Source organism: Euprymna scolopes, chromosome 10 (assembly GCF_053919585.1).
Source record: "Euprymna scolopes isolate OS-2025 chromosome 10, ASM5391958v1, whole genome shotgun sequence".
NCBI lineage: Eukaryota > Metazoa > Mollusca > Cephalopoda > Sepiida > Sepiolidae > Euprymna > Euprymna scolopes.
Window position 1 is genome coordinate 58,874,790 of NC_136491.1, and position 20,560 is coordinate 58,895,349.

The window sequence follows — 20,560 nt, forward strand, 5'->3', positions numbered from 1 at the left end:
CTCAAAACGCGATCCTTTCAGTGGCGTCTTCAATTTTAGAAACAACCAGAAGACGTGATAACTGGATGTACGGGTACGACCAAGAAAAAAAAGTGACAGTTATCGCAATGAAACCATCCCGAATCTCCAAGGCCGAAAAACCGTGACAGAAGCGACGCAAAAACAAGGTGATGCTGGCTGTCTTCTTTGATATCCGTGGAATTGTGCATCATGAATACGCGTCGGAAGGACAAACAATTACAAATGAGTGCTATCAAAATGATCTCCGGTGTCTCTGTGATGCAGTTCTGTGCAAAAGACCAGATATGTGGACTGCAAAAATTTTGCAACTGCACGACGACAACACCCCCGCACATTCATCCCATTTGATCCAACATTTCTTTGCCAAACATGGAATTTCAGTCGTTCGCCAACCTCCCAACTATTTAGACATATGGCTCCTTGCTACTTCTGGTTGTTTCCAAAATTGAAGATGCCACTGAAAGGATCCTGTTTTGAGAGTAGAGGAGACGGAATGCGGCAGCGGAGATGAACACCATTTCAAAAGAAGACTTCCAGAGGTGTTTCCAGTAGTGGAAGGATCGGTTGGCTAAGTGTGTACAAGCACATGGGGCCTACTTGGAAGGGGATTAGGGTTCAAACCCCGTCAGGTCTGAAATTTTTTTATCTAGCCTAAGATTGGATACTTTTTTTTTTTTTATTTTTAAATAAGATCAAATTTTATGATAGAGCTGTCACCAGTTTTTTTTTTAAATTCATTTTGATCATATAGACTTACGTCTTGTATTATGACTGCTAAAAATTATTAATTGCTAAAAATTCTAAAACTCAATCTTCTTAATGAAAAAAAATACTTGACCAATTTAGGTGATTTTTGGAATATGATATCTTCCTGCTATGACAAGCACATACATCAAAAAGATTTTTCTGTATTTTTGTTTTGTTATTAAGTGTATTCCATATTAAATAAGCGAATTATTTGCTGTTTGTCAAGTGTGAACAGATGTTAGCAATAAGCATAGAAGAAATTAAAACTATCTTGGATTTTGAGTTTGATTTCTTGTTGACATATTTCTTCTTTTTTTTTTTTTTTGTTACATAGGCATCAGCACTTATGAAGGCTTAGAGGCCACTCGAGGATAAGGGCTAAAGTGTGCATAGTAGTTAATTGGACAATATAGTAATCGTTAGTAATGGAAATTTGGTAAATTTGTTAACTTATATGGAACGGCTCATCAAGAACTTGTTTACGTTGGACTTGAAGACAACCATATTGTAGTCAGCTGGAAAGCAGGCAGACAGAAGGCACAGGCATGCAGTTCTAAGAAAAGAACTTTGTTTATGGAATCTACGTTTAGGTTTATGGAATCTACGTTTAGGTTTAGGCACAGTTGGTTGGTTGTTTTTGTTTTACGGCATATCAACCCTTTTCAGGTTATTTAATGCCGAATCCAAAGATTTTGAAGAAAAATTTTTTAATAAAATATATTTGTTGTTTTCAAGTTGGTTTCTATTTAACCCATACTAACAGGTACTACGACACCAGATCAGAGTGGACCTGGGAGCAATGGAAATTAAAGGGTGGGTCCACACTCCCCAAAGCCCGCAAGCTGGGGCCTCACCACTGGATATCGTTTAAGGTCATATCCAGGACCATTTAGGCACAGATAAAGAGTGGGGGAAATTATTGATAATGTTTTCATTTAGACAAGTGTTTCTCGTGAAAGTTTGGTGAAGGGGGACCATAAATTGGAGCTCGAGCACTTGCCATGAAAATAATAAAACAGAGACAGACTTGCAACATCTCTTCTGTGAGATAGAGGTTACAGGGAAGAGAAAAGTGCATCCCCTACTTGGCTACGAAGCCTATTTTGAACTCTTTCAAGGCAGGATAAGTCCTTTCTAGCAGCTCCTGCCCAGATGTGGCAACAGTACTCCATCCTTGGATGTACTTGGCTCTTATATAGGTAGAGAATTGTATCAGCAGTGAGATATCTACTGGATCGATAGAAAGATCCCACCATTTTTCCACCAAGCTTGACAATGAATCTGACGCATAGTTTGTCAAGTGTGAACAGATATTAACAAAACTACAGAAGAAATTAAAAATATCTTCGAGTTTGAGTTTGGCCACCTGAAATTTGATTTCTTGTTGACATGTCTTTTTTTCTTTTTTCATAGGCATCACCACTTATCAAGGCCCAGAGGCCACTCGAGGATAAGGGTTAAAACGTGCACAGTAGTTTACAGTATTCGAAAGAAAGGATCAATGTGAATGCAAAAATCATCCAAATGATCATTAGCTTCTTTTTTTATTTTAAATTGTAAGGAAAAATTTTTTTGCTTAACCTTTGAAGTAAAATTAAAACAAGAAAACGGTTATAAATTAAAAACAACATGAATATATTATAAACACACACACATCTTCCAAATTTTTTATTCAATTTATTTTCTATTTTTAATTTTTTTTTTTTTCAAATTTGTGGAATGTTCATCAAGTCCAACATTTGTTCTCCCAACTTAAAAAAAAAAAAAAATGAGAAAGGGGCCAAAAGTTCAAATCTCCTTGGAACCATTCAAATAATGTTTAGAAAAAAAAATGGCTGTGCTTTTATTATTTTGGCCCCTGTCAGGCAATACAGAAGTGGTAATTCCAGAAAATACTATGCTCCCCTTTCAAATTTAGTTTGTCCTGACAGATGTGAAATAGTTACTTCATTCACATACACTTTTGCTCACATGCACATACATGCACACACATACACAAATATTAGGAATTCATACATTCCGCCCCACCCCCAACGCAGCACTTGTGAATTGTCCTCTAAAGCATTTTTTCTGCCTTTTCTTTCTTCCTTGCTGCTTCTTCATTCGGAGAAGACATGAAAGAGATTAGAAGATCATCCAAGTTCGGAAAAACCAGCAACCTCTGCAAAGGAAAAGGAAAAATATGTAAGCTCATCAAATTAAAACCAATCGAAAATTTAATAAGAAATAATACAAAATTAATAGGATAATTATATTTTCTTTTTCGATATATATATATATATATATATATATATAAAAATTATAAATATATATATATATGTATAATTTATAAATATATATTTATAAATTATATATATATATATTTATAAATTATATATATATATATTTATAAATTATATATATATATATTTATAAATTATAAATATATATTTATAAATTATATATATATATATTTATAAATTATATATATATATATTTATAAATTATATATATATATATTTATAAATTATATATATATATATATATTTATAAATTATATATATATATATATATTTATAAATTATATATATATATATATATTTATAAATTATATATATATATATATATTTATAAATTATATATATATATATTTATAAATTATATATATATATATTTATAAATTATATATATATATATTTATAAATTATATATATATATATATATTTATAAATTATATATATATATATATATATTTATAAATTATATATATATATATATATTTATAAATTATATATATATATATATATTTATAAATTATATATATATATATATTTATAAATTATATATATATATATATTTATAAATTATATATATATATATATATTTATAAATTATATATATATATATATATTTATAAATTATATATATATATATATATTTATAAATTATATATATATATATATTTATAAATTATATATATATATATATTTATAAATTATAAATATATATATTTATAAATTATAAATATATATATTTATAAATTATAAATATATATTTATAAATTATAAATATATATATTTATAAATTATAAATATATATTTATAAATTATAAATATATATATTTATAAATTATAAATATATATTTATAAATTATAAATATATATATTTATAAATTATAAATATATATTTATAAATTATAAATATATATTTATAAATTATAAATATATATTTATAAATTATAAATATATATTTATAAATTATAAATATATATTTATAAATTATAAATATATATTTATAAATTATAAATATATATTTATAAATTATAAATATATATTTATAAATTATAAATATATATTTATAAATTATAAATATATATTTATAAATTATAAATATATATTTATAAATTATAAATATATATTTATAAATTATAAATATATATTTATAAATTATAAATATATATTTATAAATTATAAATATATATTTATAAATTATAAATATATATTTATAAATTATAAATATATATTTATAAATTATAAATATATATTTATAAATTATAAATATATATTTATAAATTATAAATATATATTTATAAATTATAAATATATATATATATATATATAAATTATAAATATATATATATATATATATATATATATAAATTATAAATATATCCGATAAGAAATGCCAATTTTTCATCTCATATCAATAAGTGAAATGTCTGTTAAAATTCAATGTCAAAAACGAATTCTAAATAAAAATCAATATTTTCAGATAAATTTTTTTATGGTAACTGTCAGCTATCCATTATATAACAATTTAATTCACTCAATTACAAGAAATTATTTGCAAAATAACAAATGACTCCTGTTTAAAATGACATGTTATCATCTGGATTTCTCTATTTTCAAGACTGTTTTTAATTTAAAATAATTTTCTCATCCAGTCAATGAAAACAAAGTTTAATTCTATTTTCATTTCACACTAGTTTTTTTTTTTTTAGCAATTATAAGAAACCTCTTCAACCACCAATTACCATGGCAAATAGCACCCACCTGAGAGTTCAAGATTTAAACTCCTTGGCCTTACGCGTAGATAGAAGATATTGCTATGGCTATTGCAAAGAAAGTACTAGAAACCTTTTCACACTTGCCAGTATCATATCTCTCTATAAGGCCAACACGCACTCATGCCTGGAGTATTCTAGTCATATCTATTGCACTATCAACTAGTCTCTCCATTGTCGATATGATTTGAATAGAGATTCCTATCAATCAATCAAAAACCACTTGGGATAACTCCAGATTCAAGGTAGGTCTACTAAAATAATCATGTTATGAAAACTTAAACAAGTCCTCAAATTAGTACCATATTGAATATTCTTGAATATGCTTTAAAAAAATAATCTGCATATATTTGAAGAATTTGGGGGAAAATGATAAAAATGTTAATGCTATGAAACAGCCATTTTTCGTCAGATTTTTTTTCCTTACGCTTCTGGTACTTAAAAGCTTGGTACCTTCCTCAATGAGAAATTTCATCATGAAATTTGGAAAACAGAAAAACATAAATCTCAATTATTGTTGGGGTATGAAATAAACTGGTCCATTCTTTTTTTTTTTTTTTTTGTCTTTAAAATAAGACTTTCAACATGATGAATATCAAACATTTTTTTTCTAAATATTTTTTTGTACCTCAAACTTCAGTGACAAGCTACACCCTGAAACATTTCCTTTAATCTTACTACTAACCCTAAGTTCAAATAAAACCCTTCTATAACCCTATCACTATCCCTAAGACCGGATGGCAACCCCCATCATACAAACCATCTTAAAGCGACACATATCTGCCTTTAAAAAAAAAAAGAAAAAAAGATTCTGTGCCCCTAAAAAAATGCACAGGATTTGTCTATAAAATAAATTGATTAACTGCCCCAAAACATTAAAATAACCTGGACTTGGTGAATTATTTTATATTAAATTTCTATGTGAAATTAATCTCTCACTCCAAAATAATTGTTTTTGTTTTTTCTTTCTGCTAAGTTTTTAGAACATTCACATATAATTGCACCTAGACCTACCACTAACCTAAAGTCAGAGTGGCAAGCCTCCTGCTCCTACAAAGACCCTTTTAAAACCACACATAATTGTCTTAGAAAAAAATTTAAATGTATAGAATTTATTTTCATAGAAAAAAAAGTTCACTGCCCTAAAACGTTACAATGGCCCTAAAATGTAAAATTATGTTACGTTAATTTTTTTTTCCAATGTTTCCAGTGTGTTCATATATAATAAGGAAGAATTACATATTTGGAAGAGGCAGATGGGAGCAATTTAAAAGGTGTTAATCTACAATAATACCAAAACAAAATCTTGCAATTCATTTTTTAAACCAACCCTAATATTAAATTTTAGTTTCTTGTACATAAAATGCATCACAATTCAACTTTGAGTTCTTTAACTTCTTTTTTAATGAATACATGGAATTTTTATGGCATTGCAACATATTGATGTGCATTTACTGCAGATTACTTGGAAGCCATTAATTTCTGGAGATTTTCAATACCATATTTGGATTCCTTGCACAAAAATACACTCTCATTGCTTAATCTTGTGTTTTAACAAAAATATAACATTTTTACTGAATGCGTAGTGTAAAAAAATGTGGCAAAACGCATATGATCTTAAAGAAAAAAATATCGAAACATGCGAGGCACAAAGTCATAACTTCCCTATTTTTAGTCAGATTTTAAAAATTTAAAGAATCTTTCTCAGACCATAAACTCTTTTCATGTACGCTATTATTAAAATATTTTAAACATTTTCAATTTTTTCATATGTATTGCTAGTTTCAAAAAAGAAGTTGATAGTGTGAGATATATCAAGATCCGTCCCATCATCACAACATTGCAATGTTTCTATGTTACAATTCTTTCAATGGAATGTGCTCTGATGAACTTGCTGTACTTGTAAACTCCTTTCACATAAATACACCTGACAAGCAACTAAATCCAATCTGGAATTTTGCAGAATCCTGAAGAAATTTATACTCTAATAACTAACTTTTTTCTTGAATTTTGGAATTCCTTCCATGCTCTTTGTTTCCTTGATTCTATAGACATGCAGAAATTTAAATGTAATGTGCACAAATATCTTGCTGCTTAGCTCCTCACTTAGGAAATTCCATATAAATCTGGCCCTAATCCAAAATAGCTTCTTACATCTCAGTGGCAATGTGCCTTTGGATAAATTAAAAAGGTTGGGGGAAGAGAAATAAATCAGCATTTGTTTCATAAGGCTAAAATATTATTTCGTTATGTGATTGATGAAAAAAAAAAAAAGCCATAACAAGTTACTCATCTCTCTCCTAGCTATCAACCACTCATTAATATTTTAATTGCTTTGTTTTATCATCTGATTTAAACATTGTAATTGTACATATCATAAAAATATGTATGTGCATTAAATAGTAAAAAAAAAAATGTCTTCTCAATCAAAACAATGTAATTAAGAGTTTGAAGATGCAATTATTTTTTTATTAGATTTCAAAATTATTTAGTTTAAGACAGCTGTACATTAATGTTTGCAAAAGTTGAAATTGAGAACTGAAGTGATTGAAGAGCAAAGAATTTTTAAAAAATTAAAAATTTTAAAATACTGAAATAAATAAAAATACTGAAATAAATAAAATAAATGAAAATAAATAAATACATAAACATACTGAAATAAATAAAAATACTGAAATAACATGAAAGGGTCAGATTGCATTCTGACATTGCTTGGATTCTGGTCAAAGGTTAAAGAGGCCAAATCTCAAAATGGTCAAGTTAGCTAAGTACTGAGTAGAACATTACTGAAAATGATAAAGAGAAAAGAAAATGATTATTTTTTTTTAACATCAATGATGGACACTGGTTAGAATTTTAGCATTTTGTAAGTTGTTCTTTGCTTGTGGTATTCTTTATTAGTTTGTAAGACTTACAATGGCTTCCTTGTGCAACTAAGAATAATCTTTGGGTACAGTGATATGCATACGACATGTTTCGAAATCTTGGTCACACTTCGAAACAAAATTTGCTGATTTTGAACAGGCATGATATATCACATATTATACATGTTTCTAGGTAAAAATTCAATGCGAAATTTAAATTTGGGCATTTCAATGAAAAACCTGAAAATTTAAAAATTATATAGGGGCCCAAGATATGGGAATGCTCAGTTTTGAGCACTTTTTGGCAAAACACCCATGTAAAACCAAACACTTTTTTGAAGGGCAAAATTGAAAATCTGACTCATAGAAGTTGTTCTTTATATGGATAGATGCACCAGATTTTTAATTTAGAATTAAAAAAGGTGTTTTTTTACATTTTCGATAATTTTGGAGACAATCCAGAAAAAGTCACAAATGTCAAAAATTCTTGGCAAGTATTTACTTTTAAATTGGATAATTTCTTGTAGTTTAATGAGAGTTATTCATCAAATGAGGATCTATGGTGGGAAAAATTGCAAAAATTTGGAACAATTTTTATCACTTGTCACATATTGCTGTATTGAGCATAAAATACCAGTAACTAAGTTTTAACTTGGGTTCATTGCTTTTTTAGACCATTATATGGCAATCAGCCCAAATTGTATCTGAGAAACATCACAAAAACTGAAAACACTGTTTTAAATCAAGGTTTTAAAACTTTTCTCACCTAAAGTAACCTTTTTTACCCTATTTTTGGACACAAATGGTAAAATGAAATAGGAAAAACTCATATCGGAAACGTGTTAAGAAGAAATCATCTGGAAAATTGCCTGACAAATTTTATACTTGACAATATCTCAACAAATCAATGTTATATGAGTACTTAAGCATCATATCAATGTTTTCAGACAAGCGTATTCAGTTTTTTACCTTAAAATACTAATTCAGGGCTTGCAGAGGGGCTTTTTAGGGACTATTCTCAAATCTTGATTGCTACAATTTTTTATGTATTTCGGTTCAAATAATGTGAAAATAACAAAAAGTTTTTAAGTTTTGCCATTCCTGACTGAGCTGACATACTTTTTTGAAATTGGTAATTCAGGCCATTAAAATATGGAAAACATGAGAAAATTGCCAAATCCATACATTTACTTTCATTGAACCATATTAAATGATTGGAACAAGTTAGAATTGTAAATAATAGTGCCTGGAATAAAAGAGTGAGGACAAAGCAGTAGTGTTTGAAAACAAAAAGATTTAGCATAATTATTGATTTGACAATTCAAATTGAGCAAATATTAAAGTGGGACATCTTTGTCAGGTAACAGTTTAAGTTGTTACTTCACTTAGTACTTCCCATGACGTAGGATAAATGTGTTACTGTTGGCCGGACACCATATTGAATATCCATTCGAGAAGGGACATCACTAAATATATAGAAAAAGACCACTAAGTTCGATAACTCCAACTTTAACATTGCTGGTGTCTTTTGGTGTCAAGTGTAAGTACCAACAGAAAGAAAAAAAGAAAATAGTTTATTAACACAAGTCTCTTAGAATTTCAACAGAGGCTAAAATCTTTGTCAAACAGTTTACGATCTGTTCCTGTCCCATGATCAATTCAATTTGAATTTCTTCAACTTCCAAGACTTCATCTCATTTAAGAGAATTGTATTTCCTTTATTCCTTGACCTTCCAAGGTCCTTGTTTACCTTCATCAAGTGACATGGATACATCCTGTAGGATGCTCCTCCATGTCAGATCAATACACATTGACTCTTCAGTTAATGAAAACAAAGTTTAACTCTATTTCTCACTCAAAACTTTGGCAAAGCTACACCATCCTTTATAGTTATGTTTTCTATAGTAAATGCTGTCCCGTCACAAATCGTTCATCTGTACAATGTCTTATATTAAATCACAATGCTCTCCAAATTTTTTCACTTGATTCAGCATCCATGAACCTTTTTCTCACAGAATATAAGGCTTCCAAGGGCCAATCCCACCACCAGATGAAGAGGGGGGGGGGTCTTAAACAAACTGAACATGAATCACAGACATCTATATATAAAAAAACGAAAATGTGTGTGTGTGTGTGTGTGTGCGTGTTTGTGTTTGTATGTCTGCCAAAAACTTTCGACAAACACAACCAAAATTGACAAATTTGGTATCATATTAAAGCTCCACCTTCGGACGAAAAATATCGAAATTTTGGCCCCCAACGGTCATCTCTAAGTTAGTCATCTGGACGTTTTTCTGCAGGGGGGGGGGACAAAAAGTGATATTTTAACATTAAATACTACATAATTCTTATAATTTAAAATAGATTCTAATGATATTTATATGTATTTGAAAAAATGCTTAGTCATGTCACGTGATGTGACGTCAGCACGCTTTAATGGTGATGTTTGTATACAATACAATGTATATAATACAAGACTCTTTATGGCTTAAATGTGAGTATCATACAAATTAAAATATTAACTTACAGGTTATGAAAATGGTACCAATGTTATTATCGGGTTAAAAATAGTAAAATACGAGAGTTAAATGAAAAATGACAAGCAAAAATGATAGGTACAAAAAAAAAATTATGCTTAAAAATATTTAGCGATGAGAGGAACAATCGCTATGTTTACAAAACAAAAACAAGCGGCCATTTTCTTTTTAGTATTAGTAACAATATGATCCTCTTATTCTGTTTAGGGGAAGGGGGGGGCGAAAGATGTGATCGCTTGAATTCTAAGAACAGATACTACACTTTGATCTTAGTCAAAAGACCGAGTAACCCTATTATATAGTGTAATTTCATACTAAACATTATCTTCTATTAAAAAAAGATGCATATTATATATTTATTGCATACTAAATTGAGACAAGATGTCATATTCCAAAAATCACATCGCTGAATTCCAAAAATCAGGTGAATGATTCGAGTGCACATTAGGGGCTTATTGTAAGATTCCAAAAATAATGTAAAGTCACTGGAATGCTGAGACTGATACTGCCCTCAAGAATTCATGTTGAATTAACGGTTGCCTAATCCCTAACCGTGTTAATGTTTTTATGTATTAATTTACAAAACATGTATATTTATTTCATGTATATTTTTAACAGTGGGATGGGGGATATTAAGTCAGTCCCGGAAATGGTAGAAACCGTTTAGGAATTAACATTACTATATTTCATGTATATTTTTAACAGTGGGGTGAGGGATATTAAGTCAGTCCCGGAAAAGGCAAAAACCGTTTACAAGTTAACATTACTATGTTCCATGTATATTTTTAAGAATGGGGTGAAGGTTATGAAGGCAGTCCCGGAAATGGAAGAAACTGTTTACGAGTTAACATTACTATATTTCATGTATATCTTTAACAGTGGGTGATGGATATACAGAAAGTACCGGAAATAGCAAAAACTGTTTACGAGTTCACCCCGGAAATGGCAGAAACCGTTTATGAGTGAACATTACTATAAAATGTGAGTTATTTAATTGGTGTGTTTTAATTTAAGTAATTTGGTTTTTGTGTTTGTAATGAAATAAACAGCCCAGACAATGTATCAACGTTTCTATTTTAGTAAGGGGGGGGGCGATAATGTAAGTAAAATCATGAAAAATGATTGTCGAAATTAGTAACATATCCAAGAATAATGAAAAATGATGAAATGTGAGTTACAGGATTGGTGTGTTTGTAATGAAATAAACAGCCAAGACAATAGAAACAAAGTAAGGGGGGGTATAATTTGGGTTAAAACAAGAAAAATGATTGTCGAAATTAGTAAAATATCCAAGAATTATGAAAAATGATGAAATGTGAGTTACTTGATTGGTGTGTTTGTAATAAAATAAACAGCCAAGACAATGTATCAAAGGTCTTATTTTAGTAAGAGAGGGGTGATGATGTCGGTTAACTGATGGAAAATGATAGTTGAACTTAGTAACATATCCTAAAATTATGAAAAATGATGAAATGCGAGTTATTTTTATTAGCGTGTTCATAATGAAGTAAACAGCCCAGACAATGTATCAACGTTTTTATTTTAGTAAGAGTGGGGTGCGGCAATAATGTAAGTTAAATCATGAAAAATGATTGTCCAAATTAGTAACATATCCAAGAATTATGAAAAATGATGAAATACGAGTTATTTGATTGGTGTGTTTGTAATGAAATAACCAGCCCAGACAATGTCACAAACTTATTATTTTAGTAAGAGGGGGCGATTATGTGATTTTAGTAAGAGGGGGCGATTATGTAAAATGATTGCTGAAATTAGTATCATATCCAAGAATTATGAAAAATGATTAAATCTGAGTTACTTGATTGGTGTGTTTGTAATGAAATAAACAGCCAAGAAACAAAGTTATTATTTTAGTAAGAATGAGGCGATTATGGGGGTTAAATCATGAAAAAAAAGTCGAAATTAGTAACATATCCAAGATTTTCGAAAAATAATGAAATGCGAGTTATTTGATTTGTGTGTTTGTAATGAAATAACCAGCCCAGACAATGTATAAAAAGTAATTATTTTAGTAAGGGGGGTAATGTGATAATGTGGGTTTACTCATGAAAAATGATTGTTGAAATAAGTAACACATCCAAGAATTATGAAAAGTGATGAAATGTGAGTTATTTCATTGGTGTATTTGTAATGAAATAAACAGCCAAGACAATGTATCAAAGGTTTTATTTTAGTAAGAGGGAGCGATGATCGGTTAACTCATGAAAAATGATTGTGAAATTAGTAAAATATCCTAAAATTATGAAAAATGATTAAATGTGAGTTATTTTTATTAGTGTGTTCGCAATGAAGTAGACAGCCCAGACAATGTATGAAAGTTATTATTTTAGTAAGAGTGGGGTGATAATGTGGGTTAAATCATGAAAAATGATTGTCGAAATTAGTAACATATCAAAGAACTATGAAAAGTGATTAAATGTGAGTTATTAGATTGGTGTGTTTATCTATAAAACAGTACATGTATGTGTGTGTGTAAATATCTAACAGGTAAACTCATAAACTACTGGTCACATAACAGAAATTTTCAGGAAATAATATTCATTACCAAGAATGGTTTATAGCGAATAATATCTTTGTTTACATGCATGAATGACACGTACATTCATTGGCAAAGTTACATGTAAAATGTACATTAAAATCGAGCAGACATTTTTTGCGGTCATACGCATGTGCACACTTAATAGAGAACACAACATAAGGCTGGAACGCTAAATGTTTTGATTTAAATTCTAGCTGATAACACCAACTTGTTTTTTTTTTTGTATTAATAAAAAAAATGAAATAATACGTAAATTTTACTCGCGGTTATGAATTTGTAAGCCTTTATATCTTTTATTTTACAATCTAGTATTTATTTCATATATATTTTTAAGATGGAGGGGGTGGAAAATAATATACGGAATACCAACCATGCTGAAATAATAACATTTAGAAAGCCATTCTTAATATGGGGAGGGAAAGATATCTTTAAACTATTCTGTGCTTTCACCTAACAATTTATTAAATAAGAAACTGAAATACGGACCGTGCTGAAATAATAGTGTTATTATTTAGAAAGCCATTCTTAATATGGGTAGGGTAGGGTATGTTTTTTACTATTCTTTACTTTCTCCTAAGAATTTAAAATAATTGTCTCAGTCATGAAGACGAAGCAACCAAGTTGTTTTCACCAGGCATTATCTCCTCCTTAAAAACAAATGAGGGGGGAGATGAAATCGCTGAAATGCTGCACCAGAATAGATACTACACTTTGATTTAAGCAAAAAGGTCAAGTAAGCGTAATATAGTTTCCTACCAGGCATTATCTCCTCCTTAAAAAACAAAGCAAAGATACAAAATAATCGACACAGAATATATTTTAAGAATGGGGGGATATGGAGTTAATCCCGGAAATGGCCGAAGCAGTTTACGATCTCAAAAGTACTTTATTTTATATATATTTGAAAAGAAGGGAGAGTGGGGATACGGATTTAGATCCGGAAACGCATGAAGCAGTTTATGATCTCAAAATTACTCTATTTTACATATATTTATAAAAGACAGGGAGGATATGATGTCAGCCCCATAAATGGCTGAAATAATAGCGTTATTATTCAGAAAGCCATTATTAATATGGGGAGCGTATGTTTTTAACTATTCTGTACTTTCATCTAACAATTTAAAAATGGAAAAATGGCACACAGGATACGAACCTTGCTCTTATTATTTAGAAAGCCATTCTTAATATGGAGAAAGGAAGGTATCATTCGCCTAATAATTTAATGAATTAAAAAAACTAATACACAAAATAAGGACCGTGCTGAAATATTAACGTTATTTAGAAAGTCAATCTTAATATGGGGAGGTTTTTAAAACTATTTTGTATTTTCAATGTATTAAATAAGAACCTGACATCCTGACATATTGATTGTGTTCAAATAAAAAAGTAATTATTTAGAAAACCATTTTAACATGGCGATCATGTGGGTTAAAATTATGAAAAATGATTGTCGAAATTAGTAACATATCCAGGAATTATGAAAAATTATGAAATGTGAGTTAATTGATTGATGTTTTTTTAATGAAATAATCAAACCAGACAATATATGACAGTGTTTATTTCCGTAATGAGAGGTGGGGGCTATACTGTGGGTTAAAATTATGAAAAATGATTTTCGAAATTAGTAACATATACAAGAATTATGAAAAATGATGAAATGTGAGTTAATTGATTGGTCTGTTTGTAATAAAATAATCAGCCCAGACAATTTATCAAAATTATTATGTTAGTAAGGGGGGGGGGAGGTGGTAATGTCAAAAATGATTGTCAAAATTAGTAACATATCTAAGAATTATAAGAAATGATAAAATGTGAATAAATCCATTGGTGTGTTTTTAATGAATTAATTAACCCAGACAATATATCAAAGTTATTATTTTCGTAAGGTGGGCAATAATGTTGGTTAAAATTATGAAAAATGATTGTTAAAATTAGTAACATATTCAAGAATGATGAAAAATTGACGAAATGTGAGTTAATTGATTGGTGTCTTTGTACGTATTTACTATGCCTCTCCACGGGACAGAGTAAGACACCAGGGTCGTTTTTTAACGTGGAGAAAAGGTACAAAAATAAAAATTGTCTCAGTCGTGAAGGACTGTTTCTCCACTGAAAGAGAACAAGAAATAGAAGTGCAGCATCTGAAGAACAGATACTAGACTTTGATCTTGTCCCGAAGGCCAAGTTTGATTGGTGTCTTTGTAATAAAATAAAAAAAACTCGACAATATATAAAACTCGTTATTTTCATAAACGGTGGCCATGATGTGGGTTAAAAGTATGAAAAATAATTATCGAAATTAGTAACATATCCAAGAATTATGAAAAATGATGAACTGTGAATTGAATGGTGTGTTTGTAATGAAAAAAATCAACAAAGACAATATTACAAAGTTATTATTTTCGTAAAGGGGGGGGGCGATAATGTAGGTTAAAATTATAAAAAAAATGATTTTCGAAATTAGTTACATATCCTAGAATTATGAAACATTATGAAATGTGAGTTAATTGATTGGTATGTTTTTAATGAAATAATCAGCCTAGACAATATATGAAAGTTATTATGTTAGTAAGGAGGGAGGCGATAATGTGGGTTACAAATATCAAAAATGATTGTCGAAATTAGTAACATATCCAAGAATTATAAGAAATGATAAAATGTGAATAAATCCATAGGTGGGTTTTTAATGAATTAATCAACCCAAACAATATATCAAAGTTATTATTTTTGTAAGGAAGGGGGCGATAATATTTGTTTAACTCTTGAAAAATGGTTGTCGAAATTAGTAATATATCCAAGAATTATGAAAAATTATGAAATGTGAGTTAATTGATTGACGTGTTTGTAATAAAATAATCATCCCAGACAATATATCAAAGTTATTATTTTCATAAGGGGGGGGGGGCATAGTGTGGGTTCAAATTATGAACAATGGTTGTCGAAATTAGTAACATATCCAAGAATTATAAAAAATTATGAAATGTGAGTTAATTGATTGATGTGTTTGTAATAAAATAATCATCCCAGACAATATATCAAAGTTATTATTTACATAAGGGGGGGGGGCATAATGTGGCTTCAAATTATGAAAAATGGTTGTTGAAATTAGTAACATATCTAAGAATTATGAAAATTGATGAAATGCTAGTTAATTTATTGGTCTTTTTGTAATGAAATAATCGGCCCAGAGAATTTATCAGTTTGTGCAGGTGGTTAATAATATTTTTCTGAATTTTCAATGTTAATTTCGGGGAATGACATCACAGTGTTAGTGGTGAGTAGAAAGACATTATTATGCTGCTTGTTAACGTGCTCTGGAGTTAACAATTAACAAACCTTCACTTTTGTGGTGGGGCTGGAGGGAGTAATGTCCTTTTGGGGTCACTATGCAATCTCCATCCAAAAATATGGAATAACTATAGAATCATATTCCGGAAGTGACATTGTTTCTCTTACTAATATGTTGTTGGTGGTTGTGGTAGTAAGGCGGGAAGAACTACATTAATATTGAAAATTGTGGTAAAGTAAAAGTTGCGTAATCATCATTCGCGTCAATGCATTTATGTAATTATTTGGAAGAACTGCTGAGTTATGGTGAAGAAATGATATCATTTCACTTAAAATGATGGTGTCAGTAGTAGGGAGGGAAAGAACACAGTAATGTGGATTTTTGTAGTGAAGCAAGGGTTGCCTAATCACTAAGCTTTTTAAAATATTTGTCTATAAAGCCTGCTGAGTAATCTTCCGAAAATTACGTCTTTTTTCCAAAAAATTTTGTTGTCGGTAGTGGTGAAAAACGAAACAGAGTAATGTGGAAATTGATAATGAAGCAGGGGTTGTCTAATCACTTAACTGTGCCAATGTATTTATGCATTAATTTTAAAATCCGTCTGAGACATCTTCCAAAAATGACATAATTTTTCTTACAATAATAGTGCCGATAGTGAGGAAGAAAAGAAATGCAGTAATGTTGAAATTTATGGTGAAGCAAGGTTTGTGAACTCATTAACCAACACAATGTATTTATGTATTAATTTGGAAATCCTAATGATCCGTCTTCTAAAAATGATTTCAATTTTCTTAAAATTATGGTAGCCTTGGTTGGAAGAGAAATTATTTCATATATGTTGTACAATACCTTTCAAGAGTATTTGAAATTGTTTCATATATATGTATATAAATTACCTGTCCGAAGGTAGGTAAATAAATATATTTTAAATATGTGTTGTAAATTACCAGTCCCAAAAAGGTACATTTACATTCTGTAAATTACCTGTCCTAGGAAAGGTACAATTATTTCATACATGTGTAAAATATTCTTTTACTCAAAATAGCAAATGAACATATAAAAATTCTTCTCTCCAAAGAATAACAACAATTATATTCAAAAGCAACTTAAATTTTCTCATTGTTTAAACAATCCCGAGCAACGCCGGGTAGACCTGCTAGTAATGAAATAAACAGCCCAAACAATCAGTATGAAGGCTATTATTTTAGTAAGAGTGGGGAAATAATGTTGGTTAACTCTTGAAAAATGATTGTCGAAATTAGTAAAATATCTAAGAAGTATGAAAAATAATGAAATGTGAGTTATTTGATTGGTGTGTTTGTAAAGAAATAACCAGCCCAGACAATGTCCCAAAGTTATTATTTAATAAGAGGGGAACGATAATGTAGGTTAACTCATGAAAAATGGTCGAAATTAGTAACATATCCAAGAATTGTGAGTTACTTGATTGGTGTGTTTGTAATTGAAATAAACAGCCAAGACAATGTCTCAAAGTTATTTTAGTGATAGTGGGGCGATAATATCATTAAATTGGAAAAAAATGATCGTCGAAATTACTAACATATCCAAGAATTACGAAAAACAATGACATGTGAGTTATTTGATTGGTGTGTTTGTTATGAAATAAATAGCCTAGAAAATGTAGCAAAGTTATTATTTTAGTAAAGGGGGGGGGGCGATCATGTGGATTAACTCATTAAATATGATTGTCGAAATTAGTATCATATCCAAGAATTATGAAAAATGATTAGATGCGAGTTACTTGATTGGTGTGTTTGTAATGAAATAATCAGCTGAGACAATGTATCAAAGTTATTATTTTAGTAAGAATGGGGCGATTATGGGGGTTAAATCATGAAAAGAAATTGTCGAAATTAGTAAAATATCCAAGGTTTATTAAAAATGATGAAATGCGAGTTATTTGATTTGTGTGTTTGTAATGAAATAACCAGCCTAGACAATGTCTCAAAGTTATTATTTAATAAGAGACGGACGATAATGTGTGTTAACTCATGAAAAATGATGGTTGAAATAAGTAACATATCCAAGAATTATGAAAAGTGATGAAATGTGAGTTACTTGATTGGTGTGTTTGTAATGAAATATACAGTTCCGACAATGTATCAAAGTTATTATTTTAGTAAGCGGCGGACAATAATGTGGGTTGAATTATGAAAAAGGATTGTCAAAATTAGTAACATTTCCAAGAATTATGGGATTTAACGAGATACGTCCAAATATATACTAGCAGATTACCCGGAGTCACCCGGGATTGTATGAGATACATGCAAATGTATGCAAGCAGAATACACGGGCGCCTGGGATTGAATGAGATAGATGAGATATACTAGCAGAATAACTGGCATTGCCTTGGATTGAATTAGATTCATTGAAATATATACTAACAGAATACCTTGTGTCGCCCAGGATTTAATGAAATTGATGGAGATATATACTAGCAGAATACCAGGCGTTGCCCGGGATTAAATGAAATAAGTGAGAATATATATTAGCAAAATACCTGGTGTCGCTTGGGATTGAATGAGATAGGTGGAATTATATATTAGCAGAATATCCTGCATCACACCGGATTGAATGAGATAGGTGGAAATATATAGAAGCAGAATACCAAGCATCACCCGGGATTTAATAATGCAGGTGCAGATAAATACTAACAGAATATCTGGCATCGCCTGGGATTAAATGAGATTGGTACAAATACAGAATAGACGAATACTTGGCGTCGCCCGGGATTGTATTAGATAGCTGCACATATACACTAGCAGAATATCCGGCGTTACTCAAGTTTGAATGTGATACGTGAGATAATTTACTAACAATATCCCCGGCGCTGCCTGGGATTGAAGGAGATTGATGGAAATATATTAGCAAAATACCTGGCATTGCCCGGGATTGAATGAGATAGAGGCAAATATATATTAGCAGAATAATCAGTATCGCTCTGGATAAAATTTGTACCGGAAATGGCTTAAACAATTTTCTATCTCAAAATTACTTTATTTGTGAAGTTGATTCTGGATATGGCTTAAACAGTTTAGGATCTCAAAATTACATTAATACATATATATTGTTGGTTTTCTATGAAAGTTTACTAGGCCAGTTTCTTTAGGGGGCGGGGCAATCTATATTTTTAAAAATTTTTTATGTAATTATCCGGGAATGATGTGATGGTTGAAAGTGGGTAGAAAGAAGCGTGATTATGTTAATTTTAAACGTGCTCTTAAGTTATCTTTTGGTGGTTAGGTTGGAGAAAGTAATGCCCATTTTGAGGTAAAAAAAAGTATGTGAAATTGATATTTTTATATGTATGTAAATTACCCGCCTTAGTGTAGGTAAAATTAGTTTAAGTATGTGTTTACCCGTCCTTGCAAAGATAAAATTATTTCATTTGCATGCTGTAAATTATCTAGATAAGATACAATTATTCCATACGTCTAATACCCGTCCTAGGTAGGTAAAATATTCTTTTGCTCGAAATAGCAAATGATACATAGACATTAAAAATTCTTCTCTCCTAAGAATAACAAATATATTCAAAATCAAATTCAATCATTGTTTATACAGTCCTGAGCAACGCCGGGTAGCCCCGCTAGTCTATAATATAAATCTCACCTGTCTGTTTAGATGTATGTATGTTTGCATGTCTGCCTAAAACTTTCGACAGAGGGGACAGATTTTCACGAAATCAGTATCGTTTTGAAGCTCTGCCCTTCAAACGACAAATATCGAAAAATTAACTAAAAACATTAATTCCTTCACCCTCAACTGGGCACTTTTCTACACCAATATTTTCGAATGTCATCCCCTCTTTTCAATTAACTAGCCTTAATTTAAACCTTCACATCCGGTTTGGCGATGGATGCAATTTTTTTTTCATGTTCTTTTCCCCCTTCATGGTATAGGTTTGAGCCTGCCTGCCTGCCTACTACAACATTTTTTTTGCTCAACACACACCTCCAAACACCGGGCACCCAGGCTAGTCCTTCATAAGAACCAGAAACTCCTTATTCTTAAAGGCCCTACTGCCTCTCACCAATGATACCAATTTCGCAGTTGATGCAAGAGCAAACTGTTTATGTAATTTCTCAGCCTTCATTCTTTTCTTCATTCTAGAGCATCTTTTTAAAGCTTCACAATGTAACACAAAGTTTCGTGACTTTTCACCCTGCAAAAACATATTTGTCAATGGATGACTATAATGTCCAGAAGTTGTCTTTTGCAATTTTATATATCTGCCTAAAATTTTACAGTCTTACTTGTCACTTTAAAAATCTAGTATCATGCAAGTAGTTTTTATTGATTTATAACTTAGTAATAAGGGTAAATCATTTTGAACAATATTAGCCTCTATGTATACTCTGACACCTTTTACACCTCCTATAGTTACCAGAAATTTAACTGCTTTAATTGCCTTTACCTCCCTTCCATCACCACAAGAAAATGTCCTGTTGGATTTCAAAGTCTTCACTAACCATCTCG

General features: G+C 29.9%; 1 protein-coding gene across 3 annotated transcripts in view; it reads right to left on the reverse strand.

Moving 5' to 3' along the window:
• Positions 1 to 2,421: 2,421 nt before the first annotated feature.
• The window catches only part of LOC145285996 (testis-expressed protein 2-like), a 281,702-nt gene continuing 263,563 nt past the window's right edge, over positions 2,422 to 20,560 (reverse strand). For all 3 annotated transcript variants that reach the window (XR_013869089.1, XM_080134589.1, XM_080134588.1), the window contains one exon: positions 2,422 to 2,929. Coding sequence is in view for 1 of the 3 variants with exons in the window: in XM_080134589.1 (XP_079990715.1) it covers positions 2,825 to 2,929 (105 nt within the window). In the remaining 2 variants the exon portion in view is untranslated. The remainder of the gene's footprint in view (positions 2,930 to 20,560) is intronic.